General features: G+C 45.7%; 5 protein-coding genes across 6 annotated transcripts in view; 2 read left to right on the plus strand and 3 right to left on the minus strand.

Annotated features, from left to right (window-relative positions):
* The window catches only part of col4a2 (collagen, type IV, alpha 2), a 44,143-nt gene extending 41,625 nt beyond the window's left edge, over window positions 1-2,518 (plus strand). For both annotated transcript variants that reach the window (XM_076014656.1, XM_076014655.1), the window contains 3 exons: window positions 175-366; window positions 522-808; window positions 1,366-2,518. In XM_076014656.1, the coding sequence (XP_075870771.1) occupies window positions 175-366; window positions 522-808; window positions 1,366-1,620 (734 nt within the window). In that variant the 3' untranslated portion in view covers window positions 1,621-2,518. The remainder of the gene's footprint in view (window positions 1-174; window positions 367-521; window positions 809-1,365) is intronic.
* Window positions 2,519-2,570: 52 nt separating this feature from the next.
* rab20 (RAB20, member RAS oncogene family) lies at window positions 2,571-6,866 on the minus strand. Its single transcript, XM_076014664.1, has 2 exons — window positions 6,378-6,866; window positions 2,571-3,784 (listed from the first exon to the last, which is right to left on the minus strand). Exons 1-2 carry the CDS (start codon window positions 6,565-6,567, stop codon window positions 3,183-3,185), a joined length of 792 nt encoding a protein of 263 aa, XP_075870779.1. The 5' UTR covers window positions 6,568-6,866; the 3' UTR covers window positions 2,571-3,182.
* An 857-nt stretch (window positions 6,867-7,723) lies between these two features.
* Window positions 7,724-14,089, minus strand: naxd (NAD(P)HX dehydratase). Its single transcript, XM_076014661.1, has 12 exons — window positions 13,953-14,089; window positions 12,820-13,327; window positions 12,260-12,715; window positions 11,810-11,960; window positions 11,674-11,719; window positions 11,486-11,574; window positions 9,723-9,831; window positions 8,977-9,027; window positions 8,776-8,880; window positions 8,544-8,664; window positions 8,309-8,432; window positions 7,724-8,025 (listed from the first exon to the last, which is right to left on the minus strand). The coding sequence occupies exons 1-12, from the start codon at window positions 13,959-13,961 to the stop codon at window positions 7,875-7,877; spliced, it is 1,920 nt and encodes a 639-aa protein (XP_075870776.1). The 5' UTR covers window positions 13,962-14,089; the 3' UTR covers window positions 7,724-7,874.
* An 805-nt stretch (window positions 14,090-14,894) lies between these two features.
* ing1 (inhibitor of growth family, member 1) lies at window positions 14,895-17,894 on the plus strand. Its single transcript, XM_076014663.1, has 4 exons — window positions 14,895-15,281; window positions 16,371-16,548; window positions 16,680-16,828; window positions 16,944-17,894. The coding sequence occupies exons 2-4, from the start codon at window positions 16,410-16,412 to the stop codon at window positions 17,574-17,576; spliced, it is 921 nt and encodes a 306-aa protein (XP_075870778.1). The 5' UTR covers window positions 14,895-15,281; window positions 16,371-16,409; the 3' UTR covers window positions 17,577-17,894.
* A 269-nt stretch (window positions 17,895-18,163) lies between these two features.
* ube2al (ubiquitin conjugating enzyme E2 A, like) lies at window positions 18,164-20,881 on the minus strand. Its single transcript, XM_076014665.1, has 6 exons — window positions 20,657-20,881; window positions 19,799-19,879; window positions 19,662-19,687; window positions 19,322-19,411; window positions 19,152-19,240; window positions 18,164-18,913 (listed from the first exon to the last, which is right to left on the minus strand). The coding sequence occupies exons 1-6, from the start codon at window positions 20,698-20,700 to the stop codon at window positions 18,785-18,787; spliced, it is 459 nt and encodes a 152-aa protein (XP_075870780.1). The 5' UTR covers window positions 20,701-20,881; the 3' UTR covers window positions 18,164-18,784.
* Window positions 20,882-21,436: the final 555 nt, after the last annotated feature.

Raw genomic sequence — 21,436 nt, forward strand, 5'->3', positions numbered from 1 at the left:
ATTAGATAGCAAGACTTGTTTGATTCTGGTTTTGAATGAAAGATACATTTTATGGTCAGATTAAAGCAGTCCATTGGCATTAATATGTAAATAGAGACAAAGTAAAGTTGAATCACATGTCAAATGTATTGCTATGCTTGGATGCGTACTAAACCTGGTTAATTTCCCCAAAAGGCCACCGCGGCCGGCCTGGCATCCCCGGGCTGCCTGGTATGCCTGGCCGTAGTGTCAGCGTGGGCTACCTCCTGGTGAAACACAGTCAGAATGAACAGACGCCCATGTGTCCCGTCGGTATGTCCAAACTTTGGGACGGTTACAGTCTGTTGTACCTGGAGGGTCAGGAAAAGGCCCATAACCAGGATCTGGGTATGTGAATTCTACTTGTTGGAGTCAAATTTTCTTGGAGCTACATTTGCACAATGTATATCCATTTTTAAATATTGGTTACAACATACCATTATTATTCACTTTCAAACAATGTGTCTCTAAGTGACAATAAAATTGACCCTTTGTGATGTCAGGTTTGGCTGGCTCCTGTCTCCCGCGGTTCAGTACCATGCCCTTCTTGTACTGCAACCCTGGCGACCTTTGCTACTACGCCAGCAGAAACGACAAATCCTACTGGCTGTCCACTACGGCTCCTCTTCCCATGATGCCCGTGGAAGAGGATGACATCAAACCGTACATCAGCCGCTGCTCTGTGTGCGAAGCTCCGTCGGTTGCCATTGCAATCCACAGCCAGGACATCACAATCCCGCAGTGTCCTGCAGGCTGGCGTAGCCTGTGGATCGGCTACTCCTTCCTCATGGTGGGTCGCAGTGATTATTACATTCTGTTTCAAGACACTTCAGCACAAATATTTAGGCGAGTATCTCTTGGCAAGCCACCTAACACTAAGTTCCGAATGGAACAACAGTACCATAGTCTTGACTGACCGCCTGAGGTGGTGCTTTAAGCACTGTATAGTCATATCAAGAGGGACAAAATAGAACTAGACATCCTTGCAGCCACATTAGAAAAAATATGTTTGACCTGAATTCCTCCCCCTATGTTTGCTTTGGTTTTTATGGGACAAAGTACATTCACATAAATAGCAGCACCCAATTTCACGGGAGAACATTGTACCATGGCCACGGTGAGTGTTATCTAACCGTGTCTCGTTTATATGGAGTGGCAGTTTGTTTTTACCTTTAATTTAACAAAGACACTTAGTGTTTTGCAGGGAAACATCACTCAGCGGAACTATACCACTGAGATATTTTGGTTAATCAGTTACCACAGAAGAATGGGCAATCACATTTCAATGTCCTTTTTTCGGCCGTGCAACTTCACACCTGCCTCATTTCCTCCTTTTTGTCTCCGCAGCACACGGCGGCAGGAAACGAAGGTGGCGGCCAGTCCCTGTCCTCACCCGGCTCCTGCCTGGAGGATTTCCGCACGTCGCCGTTCATCGAGTGTAACGGTGCCAAGGGCACATGCCACTACTTTGCCAACAAGAACAGCTTCTGGCTCACCTCCCTAGATCGGTCGTTCCACAGTCAACCTGCGTCAGAAACGCTTAAAGCAGGCCAGCTCCTGTCCCGCATCAGCCGCTGCCAAGTCTGCATGAAGAACCTATGAAAGACTACAGCGACGCAGCCGACGGCGCTCTGAATGCCATTGCGCTATCAGTGTGGTAAAACCAAACAAAACATCAACACGTAAATGAAAAGGTTGTCTCCACTGATAAGAAATGACTCTGTTCTTGTCCCACTGTAGATTAAAAAAAAAAAAAAAAATTCCCACAGTGACAACAGCAGCAACATATGGGGGAGGGGAGTTTTTTTTATGTTAAATGTGGATTGGTGCTTACTGTTTAACTTATTACCTCAGATACTATGACACGTTTCATACCATACACTACAGCTGAACCAAAGATGCAAGTTTTCATCAAGCGCTTGAGTCTATCTAGATGTTTCAGAATGCAGCGTCCACCTTAAAACCACTAACACTGCTTCTCAGCGCACTAAAGAATGTGTCGTCAGATGTTTGAATGATTGCTAGCCACCACTATTGACAGTATTATCCAGCTTTCTTATCTTCTGCTCATATAAAGTTGCTTGAGTCATTTTATTTTTGAAAAATGTTTTAAGCATTTATCAGCAATTTGAAATTGGCGAGAACTTACACAACATACTGACAAAATGCACTGATCCTCTGTGTTTATATTCAATGAATGAACTCAATCTTCCTGGCTCAGGAGCTTAAAATGTATAATATATCTATACACACACACACACACACACACGCACACATCTTCTCTCACACTACTCATTCATTCATTTCTTCATTTCTTCAATTCTAGGTTTTAGATAGGAGTATTTCACACCAAATTTACAGTTAAAATTTCAACTTGTTTAGAACCAAACAAGTAGTTTAGAAATATACCAATGTTTTTTTGTTATTGTAATATAATAATGGTGATGTTTTCAAACCATAACCATTCCATTGGGTTGTAAAAATTAAACGTTGTTTCCTATACGTCTTTGTCATTTTTCTCAAACGAAGCAATCACAGACGGGTCACAAGGATGGCAAAATAGAAAATCTTTATTATGATGACAAGTGTAGTTAAAATTCACCACGTATTCATTATTTATTCTCCATCATGGCTGCAATGTACCAGCAAAACAGAAAGAAATTCCATAACAGTGTCAAAGACTTGTGATTGGTGAACAAAAAAAAACAACAACAAATAACTACAATACAATACAGTGCAATGTACCCCTCAAATTAACAGCGGGTGGTGATAAATTCACAAAATTTCTATTTAAAGACCATGACAAAATGCAGTGATTGACTTCTCGCATGTTTTGTTGGACCATAGTAACATCTTTGGGATGCCAGTGCAGTTTTAGAAGTTGAAATGTTCTGAAGCGCGGAATGAAAATATAAGACGCCTATATCTCCCATCCAGGCAGAGAAATGCCCTAAAAAAAAAACCCACAAAGTGTTATTAGGCTTCTAACGACTCTCTTCACAGAATCAACAAGGTGAGAGTCTGTTTTGGTTACCAAGGACTCGTTAACCATTTTTGGCCTTGGTCATGGAAGACGAGTAGTACCGTCACAGTATGTCATCAGCATCCAGAGTGAGCTGTGGACTGTCATTGCGTTTAAAAAACAAGTCTCTATTCTCTGGCGTTCAGCAGCAGGAGGATCTTGCCCGCTTGCTGCCGGCTCCTCTGTACTCCTCCAGGTCCACCGTAGGAGACGCCTGGTTCTCGTTCCGCTTCCTCAGGATGGAGGGCAGCACCAGGTCGAACAGCGCCTCGAACAGAGCGTCCACGTTGTAACCCGTCTTGGCGCTCGTTTCGAAGCACATGGTCTCCGCCGGCAGGCTGCTCTTCTCGTCCAGGCCCTTGTAGCGCAGCAGCCTCTCGTACAGGGCCACCGCGTCCTCTCGGACCACCTGCTTGCGTAGCATCACTCCGGAGAGGGACGCCGGGGAGGCGGGGGGAGTCGGGCAGGCGGACAGCACCTGCGGCTCCGCCCTCTCGTCCTCGCCCTCCGTTCGCTGCTCGCCGGCCGCGTCCGACGTTTGGAAAATGTGGGCTTGGGCGTCCGTGAGATCGGCCTTGTTGCCCACGACGGCGTAGATGCAGTCGGGGTTGGCCGTGTCGGTCAGGGACAGGAAACGTTCCTCCAGCTCAGCGAGGGTCTGTCGGTTGGTGACGTCGTAAATGAGGATGACCGCGGACGCGCCTCTGCAGTACATCGATCCCAGCCCGTGGAACTGCTCGCGACCTGAGGATGCAGGATGGAGACAGGTCAGCCGCCGGCTCCCAAACGAGCGAGCAAGTCGCGCAGCACGAGGGCTGCAGAGAGAGCGTCTTCGGATTGTGCCAAACAGAAACAGTCTTTGTTGGTAAAATGTGCAGGAAGCCTGAAAGACTGCATTGTGATCGAAAACTTTGCCACAGGGGGTGTTGATTGCGCAAAAGCTGAGCTTACGGTGAGTTCAATTTACTGCGGAAATGGGACTTTGGAGCGAAAGCACATCAGAACTGCAACATTGTTTGCCAAGTACCTGCGCTTTAAATGGTAATTTAAGCGTGACAGCATGAAAACAGTGCGTGAGCTGGAAGATGTTCCCGTAATTAGAACTTTGTCATTATAAAAGTGTCTAATAAACAGTCTAATGGGCCATTTTCATGAATAGCGGCAGGCAGCTTCAATGTTCTCAGCTGAAATCCCATTTGATGACGTACTTCAGTGGTAGAATGGAACAAGTCATTAGTTAAATTGGGAACAGCCAGGATCAGACACAGGGAGTGCTTTTTATTTCATGCTCTGCCAGGATCCCTGCATATGATGGAATGGCAAAGGAACCCAGTGAAGAGAAGGAGGAGACCAGGCAGGACTTTTTCAAACCAAGTAAGAAGGTAACGAACAACAAGTTTCTGTGATTATCAAAAGTTGTCCAGTTTCAAGCAAGCATGGCCAAAATGTGTCAGATTAGTAGATCAACTTGACGAGCATGAGGTATCTTCTTACCTGGCGCTACCATCGTGAATCTAATACAGTATGTATGTTGTGTTTAGGTAGTTATGTATTCAAATAACAGTATTAGGGGTCTAAAGTCCATTGTTGTTGGGTAAACCATGTCAATATTTCCCTGTATTGATTACTTTCCTCACCCCTTGTAGCCTTGTCATCACATTCAAACTTGTTTGTGTTTCAAAGGAAACAACCGCCACGTGTCCCTGAATTAGGTCAAGTAGATAAACCTTTTCCCAGAACCGATCTTAATAAACAGAATGTAATCTGAGGCAGAAATGCAGGAATGTTTCTCTTCTATTAAATCAGACCTGACCCAAAAGACAACAAAAAATTTAGTTAAGGCTCCAACGCACTTCTGGGAAGTACCGACGCAGGCAAGTTTGGAACCGTCAGGTCAACGTTTCTCGTCACCGCTGTGTCATGTGACTCAAGTAAGAGGAACACTGGAGGTCTCGTGGGGCTTTCAAAAATGAGGCTCTCCAGCTAAAATTGGTGAAATTCGTGGGAAAATAAGTGGCCGACTGTGTTCAATGTGCCGAGCTGGTGGGATTCGGACGGAAAGAGACAACTTCCAGTGCGAATGGCCCGACACTGAGCTGACATATTTTTTTTTTTAAAACCAGTCACGACTAGATAAAACAAATGGAGCAGCCTCCCGCCAGGAGTCATGCAGTTTAGCAGCACACAGGAAATGGCTCGGTGGTGACAAAGCCAGCTTTTTCTTATCGCCCTGCCTCCGTAACTCCTCTTCTCTGAATTGTTTGTTTGTGTGTCTTAGAGGGTTAGACGGTTTATTGTAATTCATATTTACCCAGTTCCAGGCTGAACATAGATAACAGAAAAACTATTATTATTAATGATCCTGTGAGCCTGGGGGTTAATTAGGTAAAGTTTAAGGCAACATTTTTGAATGTTTGCCTTGTAAGAATAGATACAACTTTGGCCATTTGTTTAAAATGGAATTTAAGCATTTTTATTCTCCCATTTCTACCACTGAGATGAAGTTGGTAAGACAATAAGCTTGAATATAAGTCAGATAATAATTAACAAGCTGCCCATTTCAACTATTGCCTGATCTGTGTCTTTTATATTAAATACATGTCTTCATCCGTTATACGAATGTCTTTATTTTTCCTAAATGAATACAACAAGTCCCTTAAAACAAGACCAAGATTGAACAGCTCCCTATGGACACATAGTTCCCACACGCATGCTAATTTTGGAAACCGTTATCAATTCACTTGCAAAAGTCCAAATATAACAAAAATCTTCATTTAATATGCTTTTATATGAATGTGTTTTGCAGTTTCACTTACATTTGAAATCACTCCGCCGTTGGATCGAGTTGCATCAGGTTTGTCCAAAATTGAGCAATAACGCACAGTACATATATGTTTTTCCCCATTCGCCGTGGTTTGAAATGCAGTTTTATGAAATAAGGCTTATCCAATTAAAATCTCTCCTGTCACTCTAGTTCCACGCTATTTTCTTTGTTGTTGTTGTTTTTTTTAAACATTAATTCTGACAATTCATGTCAGAATTCAGAATCCTGTAATAAAACATACCCCCACCCCCAGAATAACAATTGAGTTACTGTGAACTTTTTTTTTTTTTTAGCGCCGTAAGATATGTGTCAGACATATCTGTCAAGACATAATATGCAACCGAGTCTTTACATACTGTTACTTGAACACTGGTCACATGCCTGTGATTGCCTCAGAGTGAGTGGCCGCGTCGCGTCTTATCAAGTAAACGCGACACGAGCTCACAAAACTTCATTTGCGAAACATTAAAAAGACGAAGTCATAAAAGGTAAACGAGTAAAGGCGATTGTTACCGGCGGTGTCCCATATGGAGATGTTGTAGGGCCCCCACTGTTTGAGGTAGAAAGCCCCTCCGACGGTGCTGACGGTGTCCTTAAACTTCCTCTCCGTGTACCTGTGGAGCAGCGACGTCTTCCCGACGTTCATGTCTCCCAGGAGAACCACCTTGACGTCGGGCTTCCTCATCTTGGACACCTCGGGCATGATGTTGCTAGGGGTTGGATTCCCCTGTGGCCGGCGGAGGCGGAGGAGGATTTAACTCTCGTTAACGGTCGAACCGGAGTGTCCGGCTAACAGGGGAAAGCGATTTTAAAGTGATCGCCGATTCCTCTGGCGAACGCCATTTTGTGAAGGAAAGTTCGTCCGCGGTAGCGTGACACCCGACCGTTAGATCATCCCCGCAGCACGCAGTTTGTCTGGATGTGAACTTCGGATTCGGAAAAGTCATCGAGGTAAAACAGGAAGTAGCAAAGGAGCTTAGCGGGGGCTGTTTGCCCTCCGCTTTGCTTGGCAGGCTCGGCCGGGCAAAGATGGCAAAAAACATTCACATGCTGTACTTCTTCTGGGTTTTGCTACTATTGAAACAATGCGTTAATTAATCGTTTTTGAAAAAACTTGGTACTTTCAATACTCTCAATAGTTTTTTGTTGTTGTTTTTTTTTTTTCGTTCCCAACGCATGTCTTGTGTTGGGCAGGTAGACATTCATACACTAAACATTCAAAATGTGTACAAAATATTGCATTTAAATGTAATTTTCCCCTAATTGATCGCCATATTAAAAATTTATATTTTTAGTTATAAAAGTCTGTTTATGTACTTTTCTTTAACAGGGACTGCAAATTTACTGTATATTTAAATAAAAAGCAGGTCCACTCGAAAGGAGCATATCATGTTTCTAGAGTGGCCTAGAATGTAGCTCTGCCTTATGAACTTGGTAAGATTAAGTGGGACATTAGATAGATAGATGGATAGAAAGAAAGATAGATAGATGGATAGCTTGGCCACCTGACACTATGCATGACAAATAAAATGGCATTCTTTTTATTTGCAAAATGCTGAGTTCTGCCGAGATCTGTGTGCACCTTGAAGCACTGTGGCTTCGAAAGATTTAGTTAAATGTTTATTTCTTTGTCGATTACCAAACATTTCAAAGGAAGACTCAATTGACTTTACACACCAGCTTTACGAGTGTGATAAAACAGATAATACATAATTCCACCAAAGGCCAAGAACAGAAAGTAGAATATATACATACATATGTATATGTATGTGTGTGTACATACACATACATTTGATTAACTGAGGAATAGAAAATGGACTTTTTGCACTACATGACAGACAGAAGACATTAGACAACTGTTAGTGTTCTCACATGGTCTATTTATTGCACCTAAACAGACCGCAGCCCCAAACTGGCATCCTTATGTGTACAGCCATGTCTTTCAACTTGATCAAAAATAATCAACCGGCCCAACCCCCCAATGAACAGTTTTTACAATAAAAAATTTCTTTAGTTTTCGAACAGCTTTTTGAAGGCTGAACCGATCTCCTGGATCATGTCCGACGTTGTGGTGGACCTGCCATGCTGACGAAACGCTTGACTGTTGCACTGCCGCGTAAGAGAGCAAGCCCCGTACGCCGCAACCATAGAGGGCTTCATGCTGCAAAATGAGGAAGATGATACATTAGCAGAGGAAACGGCAGTCACACTTTACATGCATCTGTTTTGCATTTAGTGTGTTGTTAATTTCCTTACTTATTTCTGTGAAAAAAAAAAAAAAAAATGGCAACACATTAGGACTCTAATTCCAAACCAATACAAGAAATATCCTGGAGGAATGTTGTTTTAATCTTGTTCTTCGATGACCTAAACAGCGTAAACAAAAAAACTGCACACTAGAAGCGGAAACTGTGAGAAGTCAACCTGAGCTCATCCTGTTTCACCTTCCTAGCGTGCCTACTGCAGAGGCAGCATGGGCCCAGTGTGCCAAAACTCCCAGAGATCCAGACAGAAGGTCTCCCTGCCCGCCACATCTTCTCCCGCTGCCCTCGACGCTGCAGGAGATCACTGAAAACATGACACATCAGTGACATGAGAGGACTGGAGACTGGACGATGTTCATTTTCAATTCTGGTTCGTGAGTTGCGCGGTCGTAAAACATGCTTACTAAATACGAACCTTTACTGCCGTCTGTAATGAGATCCCGTTCTCCTTTCAAGACCAAGGTGAGGTTTCCCATCGCTACACTGAGCCGCATTGCATTTCGCTGGTGATCGGTGCTGTCCATGGGTTCATTGTGCTGAGACGGAAAAAACAAGCACACAAAAAATAAAGATCCAACTGTTTGTAAACACACATTTTGTTTCCAACTCATGTCGACTGGATTGACTCTGAACTGAACTTGACTCACTAGCGATTCATACAGTCGGGTGAACTCCATGAAGTTCGGTGTGAGGATGCCCTTCTGGTACCCTTGAATGACAGACGGCTGCTGAGAAACGAGCCATAATCCATCCTGTTAAAAAAAAAAATTAAAAAAAGATGCATCGTCATTGACTGTCCTCGAAAATGTAGGATTCCATCTGTTGGGCAGCTGGATGCACAGACTCACTGCGTCAATGACGATGGGGATGTCTCTCGCTTTAGACCTCTCTATCACCTCCTAACAGACAGATGGCAAAGGGGATCATGTCACATAGGAACACTTGTGTGACAGTTGCGCATTGAAATCAACTTCTCGCTGCATTTTAGCCGTGTTCAGACTGCCAGCCAAAATCCAATTTTCAGCCCATCCAGATTGAAACCGGATGGCCCTTTGGTAGTTTGAACAGCCACAAATAACATAAAATCTGATTTTATGCGATTTTTACACCTCCCGAAACCACCTTCGGGAGGTAGTTCCAAATGGCATTTGGTCAGATGCGTCTCAGTGTGAACAGCTCCAAACACACCGATCGCTTTTGACTGTCCGTGACGTCACTCTACGCGGCGCAAGACCCAATGCGCCGGACCATAGAGCGCCATTCGGGGAGTGGAGCTGTAGCGTAATGGAGCAGACAGAAGAAGTGGAAAACAGCAGTCCCTGGACAGAGGAGGAAACTCATTGCCTCATCAGTCTGTGGGGAGATGGCTCCATTCAAGCCAAGCTCCAGGGCATGGATCGCAATTATATGACACACACCACACACACTGGACAACGCCTGCGCTCCGACATCGTTGCCACAGCAACCTGTCAGATGGGTCAATAATGTGGCCCAGTCTGAACAGAGCCAGATCCCATTTGGACATTTGCTAAAAACAGTGTGGACAGTCAGCCCTAGTCAGCCCTAGTCAGCCCCAGTCTGAATCTCCACATGCCTTGGCTGTTCTCAGCAGCAAGTCGTCTCGTCCCAGACCTGGTCCCACCACCAGGCCGTGCAGTCTTGGGAGCCATTTCTCTATCTCCTCCACCGCATTCGGACTGTCCCTTTAAAAAGACAAACATAACAAACCCATATGCAGACGTGGTCAAACAAGCAACTGTGCAGGAATACGACATTGCTCATTTTACTATTAAGGAATTGTTTGCTCTTTTTGTGCCTTGTGCATTCAGTTTCCTACATTTGAATCAAAAGCTCATGTGTCAACATCACCAAGGCAACCGTGCGCGCGCACACACACACAGACGTGAGGCAGAGAAGATGAAAAAAAAATATTTGCTTAAGCTGTAGTGTCATGTAAAAATGTTCACACCTGTCATAATATTTAAGCTATGTGTTTAAGCAGAGAATACTTGTTATTAAAATGTAGGTGGATTCCATAACGAATCTGCTTTGTTTACATGCAAATGTGTGGAGGTAAGGGAGCGAGAAGCGACGGCTGCACGCTGGTCTCAAAACACCGGAGGATGACACTGTTGCAAGTTGGAAACAACGGCTCCTGCTAAATAGATTCCAATGGAAGCCGTCACAGCAACTATCTTGTCAGAACTGGGCGGCATTTTCACACGATAGATCTCTCTGCGGTATGTGCACATAACATTTCTCCTGCTGGTGCAGGTGATCTGACAAGAGTGACTGTGTCTAACTATGGGGAAAATAGCAATGCAATTGGTCACTTGTAACTGTTTTGGGGGATTGGATCACGAGAACAGATCTCGAAGCATCTGTTCGCACTTAGCATTAACATGCGTCTCGAGCGTGCCATTTGTGATCGCATTACACCCCCCCCCCCCCCCCCCACCCCATGCAAATGCAACATGCGTCATTTCCGTTTGCAAATTTTCGGATGCAACGTCGCACATTTAAATCACATATGTGGGAAACTGCGACCGCTGCTCCACTGACAAAATACGCTAATGCGGAATGAAATTTATTAGCATCCAAATAAACAAGTCTAAGAAAAATGATTTGTTTTCGCTTCTTGTTTGTAACTTTATAATGATGACGCCGGGAGGTGGGGCGCTGACCAAGTACGTACACAGGAGAGGTGAGTGGAGTAGGCGTTTGTAAATGTGGACTGAGCTAGCATTCGTCAGTGACGAATGCTATTTTATGCGATGCGACTACCAAAACCACCTCCCCGAGGTGGTTTGGGTATTCGGATGACAAAACAGATTTGGACTGTTTGCACTTGGTTACTTTGTGTGTTTTTTGCCTATCGGAATACGAAAAACGCATGAAATGACCAAGTGCAAACAGGGCCATGAGGACGTGCCTCTAATCTGATTTGACATGTTCACATTTCATGGTACTAAAATCAGATCTGGGTCACCGAGTGGGTGGCGGATCAGATTAAGGCCACTTCAGGCCCCTGTGCGAGTGTAACACATTCATTTTTTTTTTTCTTGAGAAAGCTGTGAACAAGCACACGGAATAATCAAATATCTTCTCTTGCTTATCTGTGAAATAATTCAATTAGAGACACTTAAAGTAACCATAGTGACCCATACCTGACAAAGCAAAGCCAGAACTGCAGATCTGATCAGATTCAGGCAATTTAACAGCAAAGGTAGACAGCTATTCTTAGAAAAACAGCAGTATTGCACAACTGTTTGAGGGACACATCCTTCATTCACAGCAAAACAACCCCCCTCTTTGTTTGCGTGTGAGTTTTCTAAGTAACGGCTGTGCTCTACTTACAGAACAGGATGAACTATGAGCTCCGGGCTGTACGATTTGATAACAGTCGCGGCGTCTTTGGTGCAGAACACATGGGACAAGTCGGCACCCTGAAGACATGAAACCAGCACTGTCACTTCACATCAGTGGACCCACTGGAAGGAGATCTTCTGGACAACCGCGGACGAGTGGTCTCGCGGACTTCTTACCACTTTCAGGGCTGAGATGGCGGCAAAGTACGGCGCTCCGGTGTACCTTCACAAACATCACAGATTAAAGCATGTGAAGCCGAGTTCCGCTGCGTGACGTTTACAATGTGATGGGTGAATCTTTGCGGCCACATACTCTTGGCATCCTCCGATGATTCCTATTCGTCCATCCTGCCCCTTGTGCTTTTTGGATGTTAGTGGTGGGACGATGCTCTTCACCAGCGTGCCGATGTCACTATCCATGCCCCTGTGTGTCGTGGAGCCCAAACTGTGGTAGCGCTCAAAAACTGAAGGCATAAACAAAGTGTGAAAGAGTGAGATGCTTGTTTTTTTCCCCCACGGGGAACATAAATTCTAATTGAGTTGCATCCCATTGAGGCAAACTCTGAAAAAATCCTCAATACATAAAACAAAACAATAGCGGCATGACTTCATGACAATGTGTGACGAAAGCATCGCACTAAAGGAAGCTCGGGAAATGGAGTAACACTGGAGTCACCCAGTGTTCATATTACAGCTGATTCAGCTCAGGTTTCTCCTCCCACTTTCCACCTCGAAGCTGCTCACATGACATCGAAAGCAATACCTAACGCCTGGGGATCTGGGCTCTGGAGGCGGCCATGCTGGCTGAGACAGTCTCTCTTGGGCGAGGCCCGCTGGCCGTGACTGGACTCCGTGCATGGCCCGGCACCGTAAGACGGCGGCACGGAGGCGGGGGGAGCGTTTTTGGTGGTGGTGGAGGAGGAGGAGGAGGAGGAAGAGGAGACCGGCCTGGCCGAGGAGATGCTGGAGAACATCTGTCCCAGCATCTGGAGCATGTGCAGCTCTCGGGCGTGCTCGGCTTCCCTGCGACGGTCTTCGGCCTGCAGCCGCTGCTCCTCCATGCGGTAGAAGCCGTCTTCGGCCTGCGCGCTCTGCTCCAGGAACTGCTCCATGAGCTTCTCCATGGGGAAGTTGGCCCGCCGCTTCCTCGGCCGTTTGGCCGCTCTGGCTGACAAACCGGAGATGGACTGGCAGCTGTTCAGTGGTCTCGCTGCCGAGCCTGGAACGGAAAACGATCAAAACCGAGGGCAACGCATTAATTTAAAGACACATCAACGCAGCCTGACAAGAAAATGTGATTTATGACAAAGCGGAGGCACTTACTGCTGTTCCCCACTGTCACTTTGACAGGAATGGGGATGGGAATGGTGGGGTATTCCAGCTTCACTTCAGTCTCTGCAGGATAAGAACACTCCGTTGTGCTCTCTGAGAAGCCGTCCTGAGCATCCTCTGCATCCTCCTCCATGCCGTCCGCGGCCTCCTCCCCTCCCGGCCCGCTGTCGATGAACTCCTGGGGATCGTGAGGGGGCCGGTTGCTCAAAATCCGCTCCATTGTGTCATAGAACTTACAAATCTTGTGGTACTGGCCGTTATTGCGCAGATTGCCCTCTTTGGCTAACAGGTACTGTCTTTTCAGGCTCTTGATCCGCATCCGGCATTGTTCCGGCGTCCTCTCGAACCCCATGCCCCCCAGCCTCCGGGAGACATCGCGGTACACGAAGCTGTTTCGGAAGTTTTCCTCCAGCGCCGCCTGGATGTCCTGCTCGCCCCAGATCTTCAGCAAGGTCCGGGTCTCCACGTCCGACCACAGGAAGCCTCGCGTCGTGTTCGTCTGCATAGCGGGCACAGACGAGTCTGGGTACCGACGGGGAGAGCCTCCAGCCAGCGGGAGGAGACCGATGATGTTGACGCTGCGGATAATGATGGAGGTCGGCTCCGGATGTTTGCTCAGAGCTGCAATGAGGCTGCGTGGCCGCTATTCAAACACCCCCACCACCACCAACAACCGGTCGTGTAGGTAGCCTAGTCTGACCAGTGGTGCTGATAATTATACACTTCTCTCGCAGTTAATAATGCAGGGAAAAGAGCTGAACTCTTTGTATGCTAGCTAAGCCTAAAGCCGTCGGTGTTTATCAGTTCGCGTTGCTGGCGAAACGCTGGGAAGCACTGACCGCAGATCAGCCTCACTGGTCTTTTTCGCCGCCCTCACCCTCGCTGGAGAATTCCCAGAACTGACCTCTGATCAGTTCTCGGAGGGTGGATTCACCTTTGTCCCGCCCATTATTTTGGGTGTCTACTGGGTCCTAAACTACCTGATCCGTGAACCCTGTACCTGTCAACTCCTCGATAAACGAAATAAGACGCCAAGTAGCTATCACTCACGCCAGGGACTGCTAAAATTAGCCGCTGCTAACAAGACGCTGCAAATTAAATACAAGTTACTCGTTGCACTTTACCTTTGTCATTCAAACACAACAGAATGGCCACAAGCGACAGCACGAATGGAATCACGCAGAACGCCGAAACCCGAGACTGTTGCGACATGTCACACAAGACTTGCGTTAGCTACACCCGCCGAGCTCAGACCCCCTTTTAGTCGCACAGTTCTTACCCAAACTGGAAGTGCGTTTCAACACTGATAACGGTGCACAAACAGTCCTGGTCATGAGGACGCCTGCCTGACCCAGCGAAGAAATACAGGAAGCGAAAAAACACACGATGCCTTCGGAGGCTCCTCGGAAATGGCTTTACTCAGAAAAGCCGCAAAGAACTATGAGGCCTCTGCTAATGACGTTACAATAAGTGCAGTCAACAATGCTTGAGTGAACATGGTCTCATGTCATCTGAGACAACACCCGCTTTTCTGATGTTATGGAGTGGGATTTTTTTTTATTTTATTTACACGCACAATTTACATCGGTCTTTGAACATAGCATCAGTTGAATCCAAATTTCAAAAAAGAAAAAACATTATTCAAAAACAGAAAATAGCGACAGGTGTACGTTTAACGACGGCGAATGCACGGCAACGGTTTTAAGTCAGTGAACACGTTTGAATAGCAGTTTGTTTTACTTTAAAAACGCTAGAATACCTCAATTCGCTAACTTGTGCTAAAAGACGCCCACCGCGTTCTGCAATGTCAAATTGGATAAACTGTTTACTGTTTAAACGTTTACCCTTACGAGTTAAAGTTAGACACTATATGAATACGTAGGGAAATATTCTTGATTATTCAATTACACCAATGTCGCCATGGGCCCTTGTGGTTTTTAATCGCGGAAATTCTCAGATTAATATCGATTTACGAACGATATAATCATCAAACCATAAAATGATTGTGCCAACCCATATGCAGGGAACATGTGACAGTTGCTGTCTTTCGAATCATAATGGCCCATTAATAACCTCCAACCATATGTTGTGTGTTGCTACGGGTCAGGAGGGCGAACACAACACTACGCGCTTTAAAACTAGGCGCGCTCCCGCGAACAGCAAACAATCTGTGACCGTCGATCACTTCTTGGCAGGACGTGGAGGATGAACGTCTTGGAATTTCCAACCTGCGATTAATTTCTCCGCGGTCTCTCATGTAGTTCGGTTAACTGCTGCGGATGATCTGCGTCCTCACGTATTTCATAGTAGTAACGTCGGGACCACTGACTGACTGACTGCACGGTCACTGTAACTGTTCGTCCATCAACAGAGCTACACAACAGCAAGCTCAAGCATAGCGAAGCAGCAGCATCACGGAGGGACGTCCACGGCGGGGATACGGTATCCAAACAGTGAGTACTGTTTAAAAAAAAAAAAAATACTACCAAGTGACGAATCGCGTTGAGTTTACGACAACTGATTTTCTTGGCACTCGTTGAGTCGACATAGTCAGCTTGTATTGACGTGTTTTGCACCAAAAGCTAACGAAAGGTAGCCACTTAGCTCTTGGCTCGTGTTAGCTGGCTAACGCTTCCAAGCAAACAGACGGAAGATAGTAAAACATGAAGAAATTAGTTGGATTGTGTTTTAGCGGTGTCCCACTTAATGGCGACTTGCTGAGCTGGCTGTATATGTTTTTATCAGCTTCTTCAATTCAATGCGAGTTATTTATTTATTTATTTATTTTATTTATTATTTTTTTTGTCGTGTTTCCTTATGCGAATGTGTCAGACGTCTCTGTGTCGTTTCGCGAAGGCTCTTTCTGGGTGGCTCCAGCTTTACGGGCTTCACGGTTGTTGGTGCAATTAAATAAATAAATCGATGTTTTTGGGCTTTCCATATATGTTTTCTATTACATTTATGGTACGTCCACTCTCTCAAAATAATAACATTGCGTTGTAGCAATATGCATTCGCCACTTGGGGCGAGGTACGCTAGCAGTAGCTGGAATTAGCTAGTCGTGACAAAGACTTTAAAAAAATAAATCGTTCAATTGAAGGCAAATCAATAAACTATGTTGAGTGATATCGCGAGTGGTTGTGCGTCTTTCGCCACGTTTCTGCGTTTCAAAATGGAATTTGTTCGGGCAGCTAACTAGCTAGCTTGCTAAGTTGTTACTTTCAGCTTTGTTGTGTTCGCTCTTGTAGGAAGTATCGACGGTTGTGTGTTTCAAGTTGCACAACCCACTAGTAGACATTGTATTGATGAATGAAATCTTACATTCACTTCGAGATGTGCTATCCTCCACAGCTAGCAAATATAGCTGTTGTGGTCAGACGCCTTTTCCGCATGTAGTGTTTGTGAGTTTCAGAATGGCTGACTCCAGATCTGTTGCACCCACCGATCACTGGAAACACTCGAATATAGAGCAATACTGTAGATACTACAGCAATATATTGGACAAACAGCCTTGAGGTTGACAAAGTATTTGTTGCCAACAGGTGCTGGTGTCAAATCTGTCGTGGGATCAAGGACCCACAATGTTGAACCCAACCAACGGCGATCCGAGTCACGTCATCGTGAACTATGTGGAAGAGTATTTGGACCTGGTGGAATCGCTTCCTTTCGACCTACAGAGGAGCGTTTCTATCATGAAAGAAATAGATGCCAAATATCAAGGTAAATTAAAAACAAAACAAAAACATTTCTCTCTCTCTCACCCTGCCAACCACACACACACGTCATCATTTTAGTTCTGCCTGCTTTGTGCTGCTGCTTTGTTTGCTTTATTTTTTGAATTCTTTTGGCAGATATCCTGAAGGAGCTTGATGATGCCTACGAGCGTTATCAGCAGGAGTCGGACTCGCATCAGAGGAGGAAGCTTCAGCTGTCCATTCAGAGGGCACTCATTCGCAGCCAGGAGCTCGGTGATGAGAAGATCCAGATCGCTGGTCAGATGGTAGGTGAAGAAGGGACTGCTGCAGACTGAAAATATCAGTCATTGTAATTAGACACTGTTAAACAAGATCCCCCTGGGTTTTTGTAGCAGAGAATTAACTATTGCCATCATGCAGGTGGAGTTGGTGGAGAACCGAACGCGGCAGCTGGACTGGCAGTCTGAACTCCTCCTGTCCTCTCAAGAGGTGCCCGAGGGCCACGTTCCCGCCACGGCCTCCATGACCACCACTGCGGCGTCCTTGATGTCGTCCTCCTCGGCAGCCGTCACTCCAGGAAAGACCAGCCACCACGACAAGAAGCGCGACGAGGTTACTCCGGGCTCCGCCAGCGGGGATAAGGCAGGTGGGAAGCGCTCCCGGCGGCAGAAGAACGGAGAGAGCCGGGACAGCTACACAGGGATGGACCACAGCGACGATGTGGGCATGGGGGCGTCCCGGGAGAAGAGGGCAAAGACGTCGTCCAAGAAGAAGAAGAGGTCCAAGGGGAAGTCCGAGAGGGAGGTGTCGCCCCCCGACCTGCCCATCGACCCGGACGAGCCCACCTACTGCCTGTGCGAGCAAGTGTCCTTCGGCGAGATGATCGGCTGCGACAACGACGAGTGTCCCATCGAGTGGTTTCACTTCTCCTGCGTCAGCCTGCACCACAAGCCCAAGGGCAAGTGGTACTGCCCCAAGTGCCGCGGCGAGAACGAGAAGACTATGGACAAGGCGTTGGAGAGGGCCAAGAAGGAGAGGGCCTACAACAGGTAGCCGCTGAGAACAACAGTGAACACTACAATTGTTTTAATGCATTCTTCCTTCAATGTGTAGTTTCCATTTTACCGCCAGCACTGTTCGAAACGGACAAGGATCACCGGGGGCGTGTTGTAAATAGTTATTTTTCTAACTGTTACAAAGCATCATTTCTCCCTCCTGCTCTGCATCATTTGTAATACTCCGTTCACGCGCATCATGTATGTTAGCAGCCGCAGGTAGATCCCAAGTTTCCACCCTGCATGCAACATCAGTCTCCATCACATATGCTTAAGTACTAAATACATTTTTCTAAAATAAATTTTCGGTTGAGGAGTCGGTGTGTCACAGCGTGTTTTGTTTGTTTTACAAGTGTAAAAAAAGCTGTTGAGTGACGAAGGCTATAGAATGTCTTCTGCATGTGTTGATGACACCAGTTGAGTTAAAATGAAACTATTAAGACGAAGACTATTTTCTAAATACTAAAAAAAGTATTGACTGACTGTAATATGGTCTTAACCCTTTTTACAATAGATAGTTTAACCATTGAGTTGCATCACAAAGAGATATCTCAGAGTACGTTCCTGCGGAAAGAAAAAACAAAGAAATTTTAGATTTTTTTTATTTACAAGAGCTGAAAAAAATGACATGCGGAAACAACCAATGCAAAATCTGTACATAAATTTAGTTGCAGAGTTCTTATATACATGAGTACTGAATTGGAACGTGGACACTCTCCTTCCTGTCATGCATATAACATAACTCACGACACAAGTCAAAAGCTTTAGGCCGAGTCCAAAGTGCTCTGTGGTTCTTTCTCTCTCTCTCTCTCTCTCTCTCTGAGAAAAGTAGCATGGGGACAGAAAAGTTGGAGAAAGGGAACCAGAACTCGCACAGGACAAAACCACTTCAGGACGTCTACCTTAATCATTCCTGTGTAATTAGCAACTCAGAATGTAAAAGAGTCCCACAAATCCATCTCAAAAGAGTGTCAAGGCAAGGTTCAGGGTACACAGGGATAGAAAAACGGTAAATCCCTTCTGGCGGGCAAAATAAAACATTCTATGAAGTGGGGGATGGACATAAAGTGCATGAAGACTAAAATCAGAAAGTTGTTTTTCTGGTGGTGGGTAGGGGGTGGGGGGGCAGCATACCAAAGACGAGGGGAAAAGTGGACTGAGATGGCGGCACACGGAGGGAGGACGGCGTGCAGGACCGCTGGCTGGTCAGCAGTCTCGACAGCTTTGCTCCACGATGGCAGACACGCGCTTCTCGTACTCCCGCTTGTTCTCCTGGTAGAGCTGAGCGGCCTGACTGTTGGCAGGACTGTTGGGGTTCGGCTCATCAAGCAGGGACTGACGAGGAGAAGGGAAACACTTGGGAACGTGCATTTCATTCAAGTTATGAAAAATTGAGGGATTTAAGTGCGTGAAAAAACGATTTCGGTTTTACTTTTTCTAAATAAAATAATGGCAATCGTCCTCATGGAGAATAGTATCAAATAAAGGAAAATACTAATAAAAAAAATGACTTAAATTTTGAGATAACTTGCAAACAACAAATATACACTCACACTCTCAAAGTCTCTCTTACCTGGATAGATGTGAGAATGGATGACACATCATAAGTGGGACTCCAGCGGTTCTGCAAGATGTCCAAACATATACTGCCATCTGCATAGACTGTGGACAAAAACAATCAGAAACTCAGACAAAGTTTTGCTAACACTCATATTATAATGTGCTGGGTGCCAGGGTACCTACCATTGGGATGAAACATCTTTGACACAAATCGTACCGTGGGGGGTTTGTTGGGGTATTCTTCTGTAAACTCTACAGTGAGTTTAAATGTACCTGGGACAGAGAAGCACACAAACATGCATTCATTGACAGAAAGACACACAATGTTAACTACTCCAGTGGCTTTAAAAACCAGCTACTTTGTCAGGTTATGACATTCTAAACTAAACACTTGACAAAGAAAGTACAAACGAGGTCGTGTTTGTAAACTACTGATGTAAAATAGTACGTCGTTGACTGCGAGAAATGCCGAAATAAATATCTTATCAGACAGAGTTGGAAAGTGACAGCAGGAAGTGCTTACCGTACTCAAAGGGGGTTCCCTCAGGGCTGTGAGAACAGAAAGGGAAAGCTTCCTTAGCATTAACCTTAGGGCATGTACTACACTGTTTTGTTGAGAAATCGACTGTTTAATCCATCAAGTGTGCAAATGACTCTTACCCAAATATGATTGCATTCCACAACATGATGTTGTTTTCCGTCGGAGCACCACTCACGCCTGCAGGAGGATCTTCTTGTAGCCTTTGATAAAATAAAATAAAATAAAAACAAAACAAAAAATAAAATCAATGGCGTTGGATTAATTGGCATTGGTTGTCCCACCCGATCAGCAAAGGTTTGCTATTTTTGCTGAAAGTGTGATCCACGCATGTGGTTATGCTGGCAACCCCAGCCAGGGGTGTGAGGTTATTGGCCCTGGCCTGCCATCATGTGAATCAATGGGCCCACCTGGGACGAGGTGTGGAAGGTGATTAAACCCCTTTGGAGAGAGTCCCCACTTTATTTTTCGTCCATATTTCCTCCCCAAATCAATGTCAGACTAAAGCTAAATCGCTTGTACCACTTTAAGAGTCAATTTCCATCCATGTAATAGAACATTGGAAAAATCTAATGCTGCAAAGGTTTGCAACATCCCGATCAGCACTGGCAGTGGATGTCTCGCATTAAACTCGGCCAGGGCCAGGTGCTCAAACTGCCAACCGGTCAGTTTTAACGAAAATCCTCTCCAATCTCAGTTTCGTTGCTGAACAGCAGCCAGAGTGCCAACTGACCTGGTGGCTTTCATCAAGCAGGTATGAGCCATCATACCACCCGCCGGCAAAAGACAAATCAACGCGTTTTGTTTTGTTGTTTCTAATATTTTTTATTTTGACACCTGCACAACACACCAGAACGTTCGCCACGACCCCTCGGGCCCGTTCATATCGAAACGATGTCAGCGATAATCATATTGACTCGCTAAAGTCAACGGAGGCTCGGCTATGCTAACGCTAGTCGTGTAGCTCGGTATCAACTTACCGTTTGAGATCCCTCATTAGTCTTCTTCTCGCCGGAGTAGCCATGGCCGCAACTAGTGGAACGCCACGCAAAACGGGCACGTCAACGCAAACTTGTGTCTTAAAAATAATATTAGTTTTAAAAAAAATGGTGATTAAAAAAAATTGTGCTGTTGTATGTGATGGTTATTTGACACCTTCAAAACAAGTGAGCCCCGTTGGACCGCCGTCTTTCTGGTTAATCCTGACTCCGTGGTTTGGGAGCTAGTTTTACAGGACGATACCATGACGTGAGGGGGAGAAGGAGTACTTATTGACCGCTGAATTTGAGGAATATTCTGACGGTTAAAATAGAGTCGTCATTACGTACCGCAATTTTTTATTTTTTTTTATAGCGTCATGACTACATTTCATCAAAAAAAACGAGCCACGGTGAGTTTAAAACGTTTGACGACATTGTTAAATGTTCGTCTCCCCCCCCCGCCAGGTTGTTAATGTCGGTGTTTCCGCGGTGGGCGAGGCCAGCTGACGCGGTGTTTGTGCAGCGGAGTTGTGATGAAGGTCGCTCCTGTCCATGACAGGTGACTGTCGGCATCACATCTCCAAGTGTGGCCGGACACGTGAGGCTGCGGCGGGGTACAGTGGTCGCTCGGGCGCCTGCCCCCCCCCCACACACAATTTTAGTAACATGATGAAACTGGGGAAAACATCGCGATATGTGTATTTAAAGCACGAAATGCAAATACCGTGCACTTTGTGACCCATATGGAAAACACGCTTATGCAAAAAGGGAGGGGGGGGG

This window comes from Nelusetta ayraudi, unplaced genomic scaffold, assembly GCF_046127955.1.
Source record: "Nelusetta ayraudi isolate G7.1 ecotype Tasmania unplaced genomic scaffold, CSIRO-AGI_Nayr_v1 ptg000169l, whole genome shotgun sequence".
Classification (NCBI taxonomy): domain Eukaryota; kingdom Metazoa; phylum Chordata; class Actinopteri; order Tetraodontiformes; family Monacanthidae; genus Nelusetta; species Nelusetta ayraudi.

What these genes read in the sequence shown, in the direction of transcription:
- ing1 (XM_076014663.1), top strand. Translation starts at nt 16,410, where the DNA reads ATGTTGAACCCAACCAACGGCGATCCGAGTCACGTCATCGTGAACTAT. An exon ending in AATAGATGCCAAATATCAAG is followed by an intron (nt 16,549 to 16,679) that starts GTAAATTAAAAA and finishes TTCTTTTGGCAG; the next exon opens with ATATCCTGAAGGAGCTTGAT. An exon ending in TCCAGATCGCTGGTCAGATG is followed by an intron (nt 16,829 to 16,943) that starts GTAGGTGAAGAA and finishes GCCATCATGCAG; the next exon opens with GTGGAGTTGGTGGAGAACCG.
- ube2al (XM_076014665.1), bottom strand. Translation starts at nt 20,700, where the DNA reads ATGGCTACTCCGGCGAGAAGAAGACTAATGAGGGATCTCAAACG. An exon ending in GGGAACCCCCTTTGAGTACG is followed by an intron (nt 19,412 to 19,661) that starts GTAAGCACTTCC and finishes TCTCTGTCCCAG; the next exon opens with GTACATTTAAACTCACTGTA. An exon ending in AAAGATGTTTCATCCCAATG is followed by an intron (nt 19,241 to 19,321) that starts GTAGGTACCCTG and finishes TTTTGTCCACAG; the next exon opens with TCTATGCAGATGGCAGTATA.
- rab20 (XM_076014664.1), bottom strand. Translation starts at nt 6,567, where the DNA reads ATGCCCGAGGTGTCCAAGATGAGGAAGCCCGACGTCAAGGTGGTTCTC. An exon ending in CTCCATATGGGACACCGCCG is followed by an intron (nt 3,785 to 6,377) that starts GTAACAATCGCC and finishes CTGCATCCTCAG; the next exon opens with GTCGCGAGCAGTTCCACGGG.
- naxd (XM_076014661.1), bottom strand. An exon ending in CCCAGATCCCCAGGCGTTAG is followed by an intron (nt 11,961 to 12,259) that starts GTATTGCTTTCG and finishes TTATGCCTTCAG; the next exon opens with TTTTTGAGCGCTACCACAGT. An exon ending in ATCATCGGAGGATGCCAAGA is followed by an intron (nt 11,720 to 11,809) that starts GTATGTGGCCGC and finishes ATGTTTGTGAAG; the next exon opens with GTACACCGGAGCGCCGTACT.